The 13,827-nt window shown below is 35.7% G+C and overlaps 1 protein-coding gene across 1 annotated transcript in view; it reads right to left on the reverse strand.

Annotated features, from left to right (window-relative positions):
* cdh22 (cadherin 22) overlaps positions 1-13,827 on the reverse strand; it is a 290,864-nt gene that overhangs the window by 115,175 nt on the left and 161,862 nt on the right. The window contains exons 5-6 of the mRNA XM_088607873.1: positions 10,741-10,860; positions 1,113-1,280 (exon numbers count right to left, since the gene is read on the reverse strand). Coding sequence (XP_088463999.1) covers positions 1,113-1,280; positions 10,741-10,860 — 288 coding nt within the window. The remainder of the gene's footprint in view (positions 1-1,112; positions 1,281-10,740; positions 10,861-13,827) is intronic.

The following is a 13,827-nucleotide window of genomic DNA, read 5'->3' on the forward strand; positions in this document are numbered from 1 at the left end:
TCCTTCAGAGTGATAACAGTCTAACAGAAAAAAATAATATTTTAAAATCCTTTCGCCGTGGCCAAGAAGTAGAAGGGATAATGTAGGACTAAAGCCACTGAGGTCCATTTAAATTGTGAACAAGATAAGCAATGTAAAGAAATGTCCTAAGTACAGGGAATAAATGTGCCCTGTTGGTCTGGTGAGCGACACTGATTAATTTATGGAGAGACTGTCCAGCCTCCTCCTGGTACGATGTTATGTGTACAAAATCCTTGGTCAATTGGTATTAAAGTTCGGAAAGAAAGCATCTTTGAGAATATTTTTTTCTGTATACAATTGCTTAGATACAGCTATTAATTATTGTGTTTGTTGTGTTCCCTATTATCTATGCAAAATAAATTAATTACACTTGTGTTCACTCAAGGAGTTTTGTTTTCTTACACCATCGCAGTAGAAAATTAAGTGGAAGAGGTACTGTAGATTCCTTTAGAGTTGTGTCACAGAAAAAGTTATAGGGTTCATTATTCTGATTATATGAAAAAAACTCCAGAATAAATAACATCTTACTTCATTAAATCAACACCTACTGTAATGTGACTGGAAAACGTTTCTGTAGCTAATAGCTACCTAACTTTAATAATTGAAATATCAAAAATGTTGATAATAAAGTAATGTTTAAAAAAAAACATGTACTGTACTGTACATACTGCATCCAACCATTAACAGAAAGCTACTTATCTCTACTTAACCCTACCCCCAGAGCATGGGATTCAAGGTGGGATTGAGAGCACACAACTGCTTTCTCCTTGGATGGGACACTAGCTCAAGAAAGAGAAACTTACACACAACCAACCAGACTTAACCATTGTGTCTTTGGGATGCTGGAAGAAATGTAAAGGGATGTGGGGAGAATGTGCTGTCTTCACACTTAGTAATCCTCAAACTACTGTATGTCCTGAACCCAGAATCCTGGAGCAGTTAATCTGGAGTAGTAACCATCATGCCACAATTCAGCCCATGCATCCTTGTTGTATATGTAATCATTTATATACACTCGCTACATACAGTATATGCTATTCTGTGTATGTACATGGATATACAGTATACTGTGTATAAAGGAATTAACTTACTTTGTGGAAACCGAGGAGGGTTGTCATTGACATCAGTGATCACTATTGTAACAGTTGTTGAGCCGGAAAGACCACCCATTTGGCCTGCCATATCTGTCGCTTTGACAACCAGCTCGTAACGATCCTGTGTCTCGCGGTCCAGGTCAGCCACAGCTGTCCGTATAACTCCTGGAGAAAAGGAGAGAGGGCCTGGTAAGTGGAGATCAACACCAAAAAATAACTTGACACTCAGAATCGTCTTAGTTTAATGCATGATTACTCCAGCTGAATTGCACTGTTATCCCTTGTGCACATTTGGATCTAAAGCAGAAATATACCCCCTCTCTTGATCAATACAGATCTGCCAGCCTAGTGCTGCCTAGTTTCGAGAGCATTCAAATCTTTTTTGTTCAGCCAGAGCAGGAAAAAAAAGAGCCCTCACAGGGCCTAGAAACTGGAGTTATTCTTTTCACTTTTATAACGTATTCCACAAAGTAAATGAGTGTGCTGGCAGAATTTAAAACTAAATAATATCGTATCTACTAAACAATAACTAAACTAAACATTATTACAGATGCCTTGTATACAGTCCTGAACTTTCATTTTTTTTAAAAAGTGTTTCTGTGTGTATCATTTAAGAATAGCAGTCACCGAAGCTCAAAGTCCTAAAATACAGTAACACAACCTACAAAATTTCACTCAAATTATTCTATGTAACAAATATCATTTTGGGAGTCATAAAAGACTCTCACAAACCCCGTTAGCACCACTATTCTAAGAGATGCAAATAACAGGCTACATTAGTAATCACAAAAAAAACCTTGTAATTTTATCAAGTGTTTTGTCTGGAGTGGACTGAGTAAACTTACTGTATATATTTTGCAGAAAAAATACCAAAATAACCAATAACCAAAATAACTAATTCTGAGCAATGTCTACAAGCTCAATATTAAAACTTGTATTAACTTCAATATTATTTTTTATTTCAACTACAACTACTAGACGTCCGTACTGACAAAAAAGTATGAAATTAAAAACCTGCAAATCTTATTTTATTATTCGAGTGACATATAATAACCTTGGCTCTCTGTACTTCTCTAATCAATCTCCAAGGGAGTAATTTTTATACTTGTTAATCGTTCAGAATTACACCTCAGGACACACAAAAATGAAAATTAGATTTTCAAGCAAAAAAAGTAACACATATAGAATTAGGAATAATTGTCATAGTTGTTAACTACTAATTATTGTTTAAGCTAATATCGTTCTTTACATTTAACCAAATTAACCTAACAGTATTACAATTATATTAGACGTGCAAGCATTATTAAACCTCCAAGATAAATAGTTGTAGAGTATACTGTAATATTAAGAACAGAGGTGTAACAAACTGAAATAGTCTTACACAATAAGTTAAACAAGGAAGCCGAATATAATGTGAGAAAACACAAGTAATGATATTTGATTTGTGTTCTAAAAGTATCCAATATTCAGTGTGTCTGTGGATTTTTCTGATAGTAGTTAAAATAATTTAAATATACTTTAAACTAAAATGATGACACTTGCCCTTGTTATTCATCTACGTTTACAGTACATCTACAGTCCCTACATGTGTTGAGTCTCTTTTTTCCACTTTGTTGTCTACTATCTTAAGAGGCAGATGGTGTTTTCTGAAGCTAGAGATCTGTTTGGTACTGTATCACCCAGAAAGTACATTATCACCCAGAAAGTACATGCCCTAATAAATCTAAATCTACCTGTTGATTATTTCTGGGAAAATGTTAAACCTCATGATATTAGGAGTTAATACATACAGGTAGGTAGAAATTACTGTATTTTCTTCTGTAAAGAAATACAGTTTTAAAAAAAGACAAAAACAGCAGTTATACATTGAACATGTACAGAGTAGTGTGAGGGATATGCTGGGGCCAATGGGCACTGAAGAGCTTTGCAAGAACATAAATGATTTCAATTTTCAGCTCTTAAAAGGTCAGATGAGATTTGTAACTGGTATCAACATTGTACCTACTGTATTTCTGAGATTCAGAACTGGCCTGGTTTCAGGTGTGATATTGGAAATGTGACCAATTGGATCTGTGCAAGAGGAAGAAAAGGTCATTGTGGGGGAATTTAAAGTGTTGCTATTCCCACCTGAGCCTTTTCATCATAAACTGAGCTAGGAATACTTATGTAGTCAGAAACAATGTTCAGCCATTTGAGGAGAGAGTGCTTCAAGTTTTATCTGCTGAAATGGGAAAGACATACCTGAACTTTTTTTTTAACCAAAAATCTAAACAAGAAGGCAGTTGAATTAAAGCCATCAATTAACAATTAATGGTGTTTTTGATCTCAGCTCTACCAGTGCTGGGATCCACTGCCTTAGATGTCTTCTATCCCTTGCTTTGCTTTTAAGATCAGGCTACATGATAGCAATGTTGCTGTCAAATATATGTGTATTAGAGATAGAGTTTATCATGCCTGTACACTGAGAATTGCATTTCAGAAGGTAAGAAATTTAACAGTCTATAAATATGAAGCTGACATTTGGTATGAAATCAAATTTACTGGGGCCTGCACACAACTTAATGTTCAGATTTACTAATGTGATTAAAAAAAATGATAAAGCTGACAGAGTGACAGGAAGAAGATTAGTCCCCATGTACTGTACAGTACGGCCAGACTAACACAAACTGTACTGTATTTAGTGTATGAAAGCATATGGTATACAGTTTATTAGGTGCTGCATAGCTTTTAACCTAAAGTAAAATTTGCTATTGTCCGATGAAGATCTATAAGAGAATTTTGGGAGGTAGTGCCTTCAGCAGTGTGAGCAGAGCAAATCAAAGTCTTCACTTAATTTTGCTCATCATCCACAACACTTTTCTGTGTGCAATGGATTTGTTTTAAATGCAAAACAAGAGCATAGTTTAAATGAAACTTCAAACGTCTAATCACAAATTCTAGCCATTCTAGCCTTAGTGCAGTTAGATATCATCCATTTGAGGAGACAAATTAAAAGTCTTGTGCAAGTAGGAAGCCACTGTCAAGTGATGCCTAGGATTCACAATGAGTTGATTTCTTGATTGAATCAAGAACAATCATCTTCAGTATCTGGCCTCTAGATTTCCAGCTGTTTCAGCTGAGTGAATCATCTATAGCCAGAACTTTCTTTGAAGCTGTCCCTAAGCTGTGTGAAGAGAATTGTCAGTTATGGTGGAAAAAATAATACAAAGCAAATACTTATAGATTATAACTCCATTATTTTGGCAACAATAACTTTTACATGTTGCTAACATTAATCTACATTTATGAATTAAGAGAAAGTGGCAGCACCTACAGTAGCTGCTGTATTACAATTCATAAAAACACAGTAAAGGTTAGTAAACCAGAGGAGGGTTTTAAACCAATCCTGATAATTTGGTTTTTAGCTGTTTATTGAATTAAAAACATGTATTTAGTTGTTTTCTGAAGGACACAAGGAAATATACAGTACTTCGTCAACATGCCCAAGACATTCGTTCAAGGTATGTTGCAACCCTTTATTTATAAGAAATGAGTACTATGTGCAGTGCTAAATGCACACCTTCTTAGTTTCTAATATGCGAAACCATAGAAACAAAGAGATCGATGTGGAATCCAGCCTTCAGATGGCTCTGCACTCAGTTTTATACTTTCCAATGCTCCTACCCCATGCTGTTCACTCACCAGAATTCACCTTTTCACCTTCTCCTAGTGACGGCTCTGTAGCACCAGGACCATGTTTAGAATTAAGAGTACAGAAATGTAATAATACGAATTTCTCTAATCTCTCTTGTCTTGAACCGAAAAAAAAGTGTAATTTTTTCAAGTCCTTTGAGACAGTTTCTCAAGAATGCTGTTGAGATGGAAGTCTGACCAGCAGTATGTACTAGCTCCCTAACACAAACCAGAATGCAATAAATTTGGTGAAGTGGCTGACATCGACATCTCTTAGTGTTCATGCGTATCTGCCCTCTGGTCATAGCTGGATGCCATCTGTTATAAACCCATTGGAAACACCAGAGTGATCCAATAATGAAGAATATGCCAAATGGGGATTACCACTACACCTGATGATCTCACAACCAATCAAAATTCTCTACACAATAGTTTGTGATATTCTCTGAGACATTTGGTAACTTATTGTACATGGCTGTGAACATCAGTGTCTGAAATGCAACTGTAACAAACTTACCTAAAAATATCTACTGGACTGAGAGAATGTACAGACTCCATCTATACATTTGATTTGATCTTGCAATAGTATTTTCACCCGATCACTGAATAATACAGTTGGACTTTTTTCAGCATTACTTAATATAATTGAATATTCAGTGTACTGTACTTTCTCAATTTTTCACCCTCTAAATCATAACTTGCAGGCCGTGCTGAGTCCAGAAGATTTTGTGCACATTCAATTCAAGAAGCTATCTTCTAATCTGAACCTTCATTTCCCTCTTTTCCTGGACCAACCAGATATCTTTGGCACAGTCAACAGATAAAGATTTGACAAGCTGTACCCAAATCTGGCATTCCATGTCCCATGGGACTTGAGAAATCACATTAAAACTTCACCCCTGGCAAAACATCATTAATTTCTAATTAATAATTAGTAAATAACATACTTTTCTTAGTTCTTAACTATACAATTAATGATAACAACACTAAAAAAACTAAGCTGCTATTCCAAATACAGTATCTGTCTTTGCATGTATGAATGTTGAAGTGTTTGCATGAGATAGTTATGAGTTGTTCTGTAATTTATATAGTCATCATATTTTAATACTGTTATGATATAATACCTGAGAAATTGATCAGACATTTGCATCATGGTAGATTGATTCATAATATACTGTATACACTTGAATTGATTTATTTGGCATTTTTTACTATTATATTTAAAAATCTATAATGTATTCTTTTAATGTTTGTGCATGTCCCCATTTGTTCAGATTGTATGATTCCTAGGAGACATCGGGAACTTCTTGAATTTACTGTCCCTATTTCTAATTGTTTCAGTAAATTCAAAGCAACATATTGCTACAGTTTTTGGATTCAGTATTAACATCATCCACTGCTACAGTACATACAGTATCTGTAAATGTTTCTTGTGCCAAAAAATAACAGTGACAATGGCATAAATGCACCTTTTTTAAAACTGTAATTAAAATGTGCTTCTTAATGTGAATGCTTAATTAATCCAACTAATTCTTTCATTGCTGTTCCTGCATTTTCATGTTTTGATAAGTGTAACAAAAGGACTGTCTGCAGCTATACACTGCAGACTGTTTTCAGAAACAGTCTGAGTATACTGATTATTTTCTAATGACAGCAAAAGAAATACTCCTGTTTTCTCTAATACATTTATATTGGTCAAAGTACTTGAGATTGTTCTTCATCAGGTAAGTACTGTACAATTTCATTAGAAACTCTCATTAAGAAAAGGTACAGATGCTGAAATAATTGACAAAAACCATCTGCTTTATGATAAACAGAACCATTTAGAACATTCAAATTTACTTTTATTTTTATTAAAGTAAAATTAATATGTTTAAAGATTCTATGTTTATTTACTGAAGCTATCGTTGGCTTAAATATTAAATACATGTATTTATTAAAAACATATGAATGAACACATTATGATTAAAACACATGATGAATAAAAACACAACGACAGTATATACAGTAAACACATGGCATACACCAGTTACACTATACACAAATATTATGTATACAATTCAGGGAGCTTCAGAGACCTATGTTCTATAGACATTAAGAAGTCTGGAATTCTGCCTTTATAATCTAAAATTCCTTAATAAACTGTAACAAGAAAGGCCACTTTAACTGCCATTAAAGACATGAAAGGCTATAGAGAGAGAACCTGCTTTAGAAAGAAAACTATATGGAGAGAACTGCAACCTAATAAACAAATTGTTTCCTAATCAGCATCAAATCTCTCTCTTTAAACAGATGCTCATAAATTAATTTCTTTATTCTACATCAAAATCAGACAGATGTTTTTAGCCTACAGATTTCACCATTAGGAAAATCAGAATTTTCAGTAAATAAAACCACAAGCCCTGTTATTTAATAAAGCTCAGTGTACAGTGCTCAGAGTTCAGATTATCTGGACATAATTTGGTTTCAAATTTCATATTGAGGAGGCACCCTCTCATGATGCTTGCAGAGGAAGAATAGCATGATGGATGAAGATGATCGTTCTTTGCTTCCTGTTCCATCTACAGTACATGTCGCCTCACTTCTCTCCTCTCTTATTTCTATGTATCTGTAATCCAGTATTTACAGTATACTATGGTCCAATGAAGGCTGATTTAATGACCTGACTAGGAAAGGCCTGGTTTCTGTTAAATTCTTATTATTCAGTATCCAGGTCTTACTTGATTTACAGTGAGTTAAATTAACCTGAGTAAATGATCCTTTTGGTCATCAGTATTTTCCTCCATGTTTACTTATTTCTTTGTCAAGGGGCAGCTACAGTATGTAAATACAGCCAAACAATACCATTGTTCAAAACCATCTGAGTAAGGTATTCAAGCTGCAAAGTGCAAACGTTGCTAAATTTGCTTAAACTCAGCTAGCCCTCACCCCCCCGTCCTGCACTTATTAATGAGAATACTAAAGGGCAAATTGCTTGCTATTTTAAAATAAAACCAATTTAGTTCCAGCTATACTACAGCAGATTCGCCTTTGTTTGGTATTATTTAAATTGTCAACTGGTCTCACAATTGAGATATCCATCAATACAATGTGTCAGTAGGTTGTTGCTATTTTCAGGCTAAAGAAACATACTGTGTTTGTAATTTATATGATAATGTTGCTTAACAACTTAAGTCATAGAAAGAAGTACAACAGGGGGAAAAAAGGTTTGCTGTAGGTTGGCGATATTTCGCAACATAAGAAAGCATACTGCTAGGTTATATAATTATATACAATAAACTATGCAATTAATTCAAAATTATTGATTACATACCAGAAACATGATTAATAAATGCTACATTTACTATTGTTTACTATTACCAAAGCAGCTGTTTAATATTATGAGAGCTTTCTTTTGCATGGATAATAATCCCAGATAAAAAGGGAACATTAGGAATTTAATTAAATATAACACAAAAACAAAAAAAATAACTCAAAGGTTTAGTATGCTGCTGAAGTACCAACAGCAAGCATACTGTATGCTTGTCATGGTCAGATTCTGTTTTTCTTGTTTCACTAGGACTTGCAGTTAGCTGCACCTGTATCATGGGGATTGAAGTATGCTTTTTAAATCAGAAAATTAATAAAATAAATGAACCCGTAAAATACAGTACCAATGCATCGTTGCATGTAGGTGTATGAGTACTATATACAATATGTCCATATGTGGCACGTGCACACTCAAGAACTTCCGAGCCCCGGCTCTGAACTAAGTAGCGCCTCTTTATAAATCAGTGATCTCCACTATGCCAGAAGGCTGGTCTTCTGTCATGAGAAAGTAAAGCTATCAAACTGAACAGAATTGTATGTATAGCTGAATGCATAAGCTTTCCCAGTGGAGCTATCCAATCTATTTTTGGAAATACAATTTTACTTCATTTTCATTTTTCCCCTTGCAATACTAACACAACACTGACAAACTAGTCAAAAAACCTAGTAGGTATCTAAACAGGTATATTACAGGATGTACTGTATACAGTTCATCCAATGCCCAAAATGGGCAAGAGTCAGTCCAAATCAGTATTCCAAAAGGCTTGCCTGAAGACTTAAGCTTTACAAGCTACTGTACAGCAACAGCAAAAACAAAACTTTCCAAAACCAAATCCAAAACAGGCCACAGGTAATTCAAGACAAGAAGTCATTGAGTCACAGAAAAGGCTGCTGAACAAACCACTACACAACTTCGTTCTTTTCTCTCAGTTTTGAAGACAAAACAGAGAAAATTGGAAGCTAGGAGATCTGGTTTCCTGCTTATGAAAGCAGTCCTATGGACACCTACGCTCCCAATTAGTGCAATGGAAGAAAAACCTTCTCCTAAATGCACTGTGTAAACATGCTGCAGGGTAAATCACTGAGTGAAGGGCTCTGGGGCATAGAACTTTGAAATACTTGCACTCTTCACCAGTTTACTCTTTCTCATTAGCATCACACAACTGTCTGAATTCTGAAAGAGCAGCAAGAATTTGAGGAGGAGGCAAAAAGAGGGAACAAGGGAAGAAGGATAAGACAGAAAGAGAAAGAAGAAGTTTTGTGCATTAGACAATCATATTTGTGCTCTAGTGTAGACAAATCATGAAAGACGTTTATCGCTTTAAGAACATTATAATAACACTATTATTAGAATATTATTAGTGTTGTTTTGAAACTAAAGACTGGGAAAGATGTCTTTCCCAGATTAATGTCTTAAAAAAGAGATAATATACTGTGTGGAAAAGTGCATTTTCAATGGTTTCCATAGTCGAGTCCACCAACCAAAAATAATGCTGTTTGACATCTTTAGGCTGTGACTGGCTGCAGTGTTTCTTACTACAGCTCTATATTCTTAAGTGTTAGCAGTAGCAAACAAATATTGTTCCCACAACACAAAATATTATCAAAGTGGACACAGAACTAATGATTAACTTAAATTTAAATATAATTTTGAATTTTCAAATGATGGAAATGTATCATATGCATTACTATGGTGTGATTATGGCAGCTTTAGAACAGAGATACCGGACTCTATTTCTTAAAACAAAAGCACAGAAAACGTTAATTTTATATTATATATTATTTTAAATACAACTATTTTATCTACTCACATATAGTTTAGAAAGAAGAACCTGACAGCCTTTTTTTCCTTAATAGGTAAATGTTTTGCTAGACAAGAGCTGATGACAGTTCTGGCTTAGGAAGAGTATATACTATAAGAGGCCTCTGTGGCTTTCTTCTCCATTCTAACCTTTCTCATCTGTACCTTTAAACAGCTTTGTTGAGCTCAATAACCATGCACAATTGCAAAGGCCAGACTGAGTAGTGAGTCTGTCATCGCTCTCTCCTGAGTCAGGGTCATTCATCATCCTAGCTCGAGGAGAAATGGAATTAAACCAAGAAGACTAAAAAAGGAATCATTAAAAGTTTAGTGCTTTCCTTCAGGGACTCTGCCCCTAACAGGACAGCAAAAGCTACAAGGGTTTCTGAAAGCTCCCAATGTATTAACATTGTAAAAATAATACAGAATTGCAAAGGTGGGGGGGGGGGGGGTGCCACTCTTGTGCACTAAAAAGGATGAATGTAGGGAAAAATAAACAACTACAAGTTAGACTGTAGGTTTTCTACATTGCTCTATAGTGGATTCAAATATTGATTTTTTTTTTACTTGGCATCATCATTGTTTTTTTGCAGTTTTGCAATTATTCAGAGATTATTCTTAATAAGATCTGGTTTTCTATAACAATAATAGTGCAGGAAAGCAGGTGAGGCTGTCTCTGTATAGGAAGTCACTCATTTCAAGGTTTCATGAGCTGCTGATTCCTAAAACCTTCTGTGAAAAAAAATTAAGTTAAATAGAATCTGAATTCCTGAACTCCACTGTGGGTATGTAAAATACTGTACATTCAAACGTTCTGCTGTGTTTGCAATGTTTGTGTCTTACCGGTCCTGCTGTCCACAGTAAAGAACCTCTCTCCGTCCAAGACACTGTACACCACTCTGGCACTGCTGCCGTAGGTGGGGTCATCTGCATCTGAGGCTGTCACCTTCATCACTGATGTCCCTGTAACCAAACACCAGTCAATGCAAAATGCAACCAGAAAATGAATTAAGTCATTTAAATTCAGAAATTCATGGTACAGTATCCACATGATGGTGTGCATTGGATTATGAAGGCCAAGTAAACTTGGTATTCTATTTTTACTCATGCTGTATTTGCCATAACCCATGTTTTACCAATTTGAGGGTGTTATGCACACCACTGGAAAAGTGCACAAGTGACATTCATCCATCTTATTGTGAGTCCATGCACATAAGCTGTTAGCACTGCCTTGAGGAGTGGTTTTGCTTTCCCTCCTAACCATGCAGAAAGACAGGCACCTGGTACTGTATATCAATGTGGCAACTATTGTTGGGATTATCTAGACTTATACCTATGATATCCACACTGATTCATACCCTCCCGATTCCAATGGCTTTTGGCCAATCATGTCCCACAGTATAGGGACTCTGGGTCACAGTCAGCTAATGGAAATAATGATGTCTATACTATTGGACTCTTCCCACACTCATAAAAAAGCTTCTTGTGTCTAATGGTAAACCTGTAACTCAGTAGATTCAAATTGGTCTAGCTATCATCACTTTTCCAACCTCAGTAAAACAGTAAAGCTATTAAATGGAAACCCATTCCATTATTCATGTTTGGTTCTTGCCAGCAAACAAAGAAGAGAGGGGAGGCCCACTGTCTGCGGGCACATGTGTAGATGCTTTCTGGATTTAGGTACAGAATGTAATATAGAAGAAATTTAAGGCCTGACATCAGAAGCTAATTTATTAATGATAAAATAGCACTACAATAAAAAGGATGGTCTAACCTTCTATATTTCAGAACAGTCAAGTTCTAGTTTCTATTTTTTATTTATTACACAATTGCAATATATTTTATTACATACAGTACCGGCCCAGTTTGGCATTTCACATTGTATTTATAAGTCCTTCTTTACAGTAACAACCACAGTGCACATACAGTACAAGGAGATGAGCAAGGTCAGAAAAAACTCCTTCAATCTGCCAGCTCACGGATCCATTCAAATCTCTGGCGCCACTTATTGGAAGTTCAGTGTTGAGTGAAGGAGTGGAACATCCCTTATCAATGTCACTGCTGGCCAGTCCCTGGCTTCCTGGAAGTGTTGGACAAGCCATTCACTGTCAGTTGAAGAATCCCTGTCACAGTTAATGACATCACTCAGGTGTTAAACTTGTGACACCTGGTGATACAGTTCATTGATACAGTTGACACAGTGATACAGTTCAAGTGTTCACCTTTACTGGCAAAGCTGCATGGGAATACCAAATTAGGAGACACAGAAACATGAACCAGTCATGGATTCTTCTAACCCTAAATAATTATTAGAGCAAAACTTTACTATTACACACTATTACTTTCAAGACCTACTGAATGGCCTGGACAGTACTCCTGTATAGTACTCCTGTATAGTAATATACAGTAAATTTTATCTGCATGGCTTTTCACAGGGTCTTTGTGGGTGACAAAGCAAAAGGAATTATAGGATTTTTAATTGCCCAGATGTTTCCTAGATCACTCTTATCTATGGCCAGTCTTGTTCGGTGCCTAAGATTTTACATTATCAGTTGGTGCAGCTTCTGGCAAAGGGAGTCTTATCTCCATTCTTGTATAAAAAGCCTCTGAGAAGTAACACAACACAACAACGCTGAGCCATGTGACCTATCTCTGCCCCAGTATCCATGTTTGGGTTTATTAAAACACCTTTCTCAAGGACAAGGATGGAAATGACCTCTCTCACATTAAGCACAAAGTAATTACTGACAGTTGGTGTTGTCCTGAAAGCTCACAGCTGTAGGTAGGTTTCCCAGAGACATGTCATGCTGCCATGTAGGCACCAAAGTACCATGAAGGTAATTACGCTAATTAGAGAGACGTGTCACTGACCTGTTTGTTTGCTGTCATCATCCAAGTTCCCATGAGGAAGGAGGTTGCATTGAACACTCGTGTGAATCTACTCAGGTCTCATCATTAGAATAGCCTGGCCTTTCTGTGTGTTCCCTAGACAGGTCTCTATATAGCTTAGCAATCAAGCAACATAATGTGATTCAGGTCACATTTATTTTATCAGTGACTCAATGTGTGGCTCATTTCTACTGACTTTCAATGCTCACAGCACTAGAAGACTTAATGTTTGATGTTTTGGGGTGAGTTTCAATTGGAATAAACTGACCATTTTGTTCATTGAGTTAGCAGTTGTCTGAGAAAACTAAAGTCTTCATTAATGTCCCAATCTTGTCAATAAAAGTTCTGAGATAGCTCAAATGTAAAGTTACATGTCATTTTATCGGTATCATGTGGTTTTGTCTATTTGGATGATTTGTCCCAGTTTAGTATAACAAGAGATTTACTTACAGAACCCTTTTGTGGTTTCAACCTAAATTACTCCTATGTGCTTGTGCAACTTGACAATCCCCTCTAGATATTAACACATTTGCACATTTATAAATATTACCAGGCTGAGCCAGAGAATGCAAAGTAAGCTCCAGAAGTAACAATACACATAAAAACATGAACCCAGAGAGGAAACTCAGATATTTCCTCATTAATTAATAGCACTACTGCTCTTGCTGTGTTTATTTCATTGATTCATTGTTTTCTGTTTGTTCATATTCTTTTTCTTGTTGTCCTTCTTCTTCTGTTAAGACCGCTGCCATTTTTAGGAGTGATATTAAAATAATTCATATACGTAGCTACAGTATACGATATTAATGAATCAATTGCCTTTTTTATCGCATCTGCATGGGCCTAAAAAACTGTGTGAAAGACATATTCAAATTAAATAGCACATAAGAAACATTGAAAACAACAAAAATTATGAAGCATGCAAAAAGTTGGAAAATAATCATCTTGTACACCTGGCCATGTGCCTTAGTTAACACTAACGTATTCTTTTATGAGACTGCTTTCTTAATTTTCTCTAGGCAATAATCATCATGAAACCAG

The sequence above is a fragment of the Lepisosteus platostomus genome, chromosome 15 (genome assembly GCF_059453375.1).
Source record: "Lepisosteus platostomus isolate fLepPlt1 chromosome 15, fLepPlt1.hap1, whole genome shotgun sequence".
Classification (NCBI taxonomy): domain Eukaryota; kingdom Metazoa; phylum Chordata; class Actinopteri; order Semionotiformes; family Lepisosteidae; genus Lepisosteus; species Lepisosteus platostomus.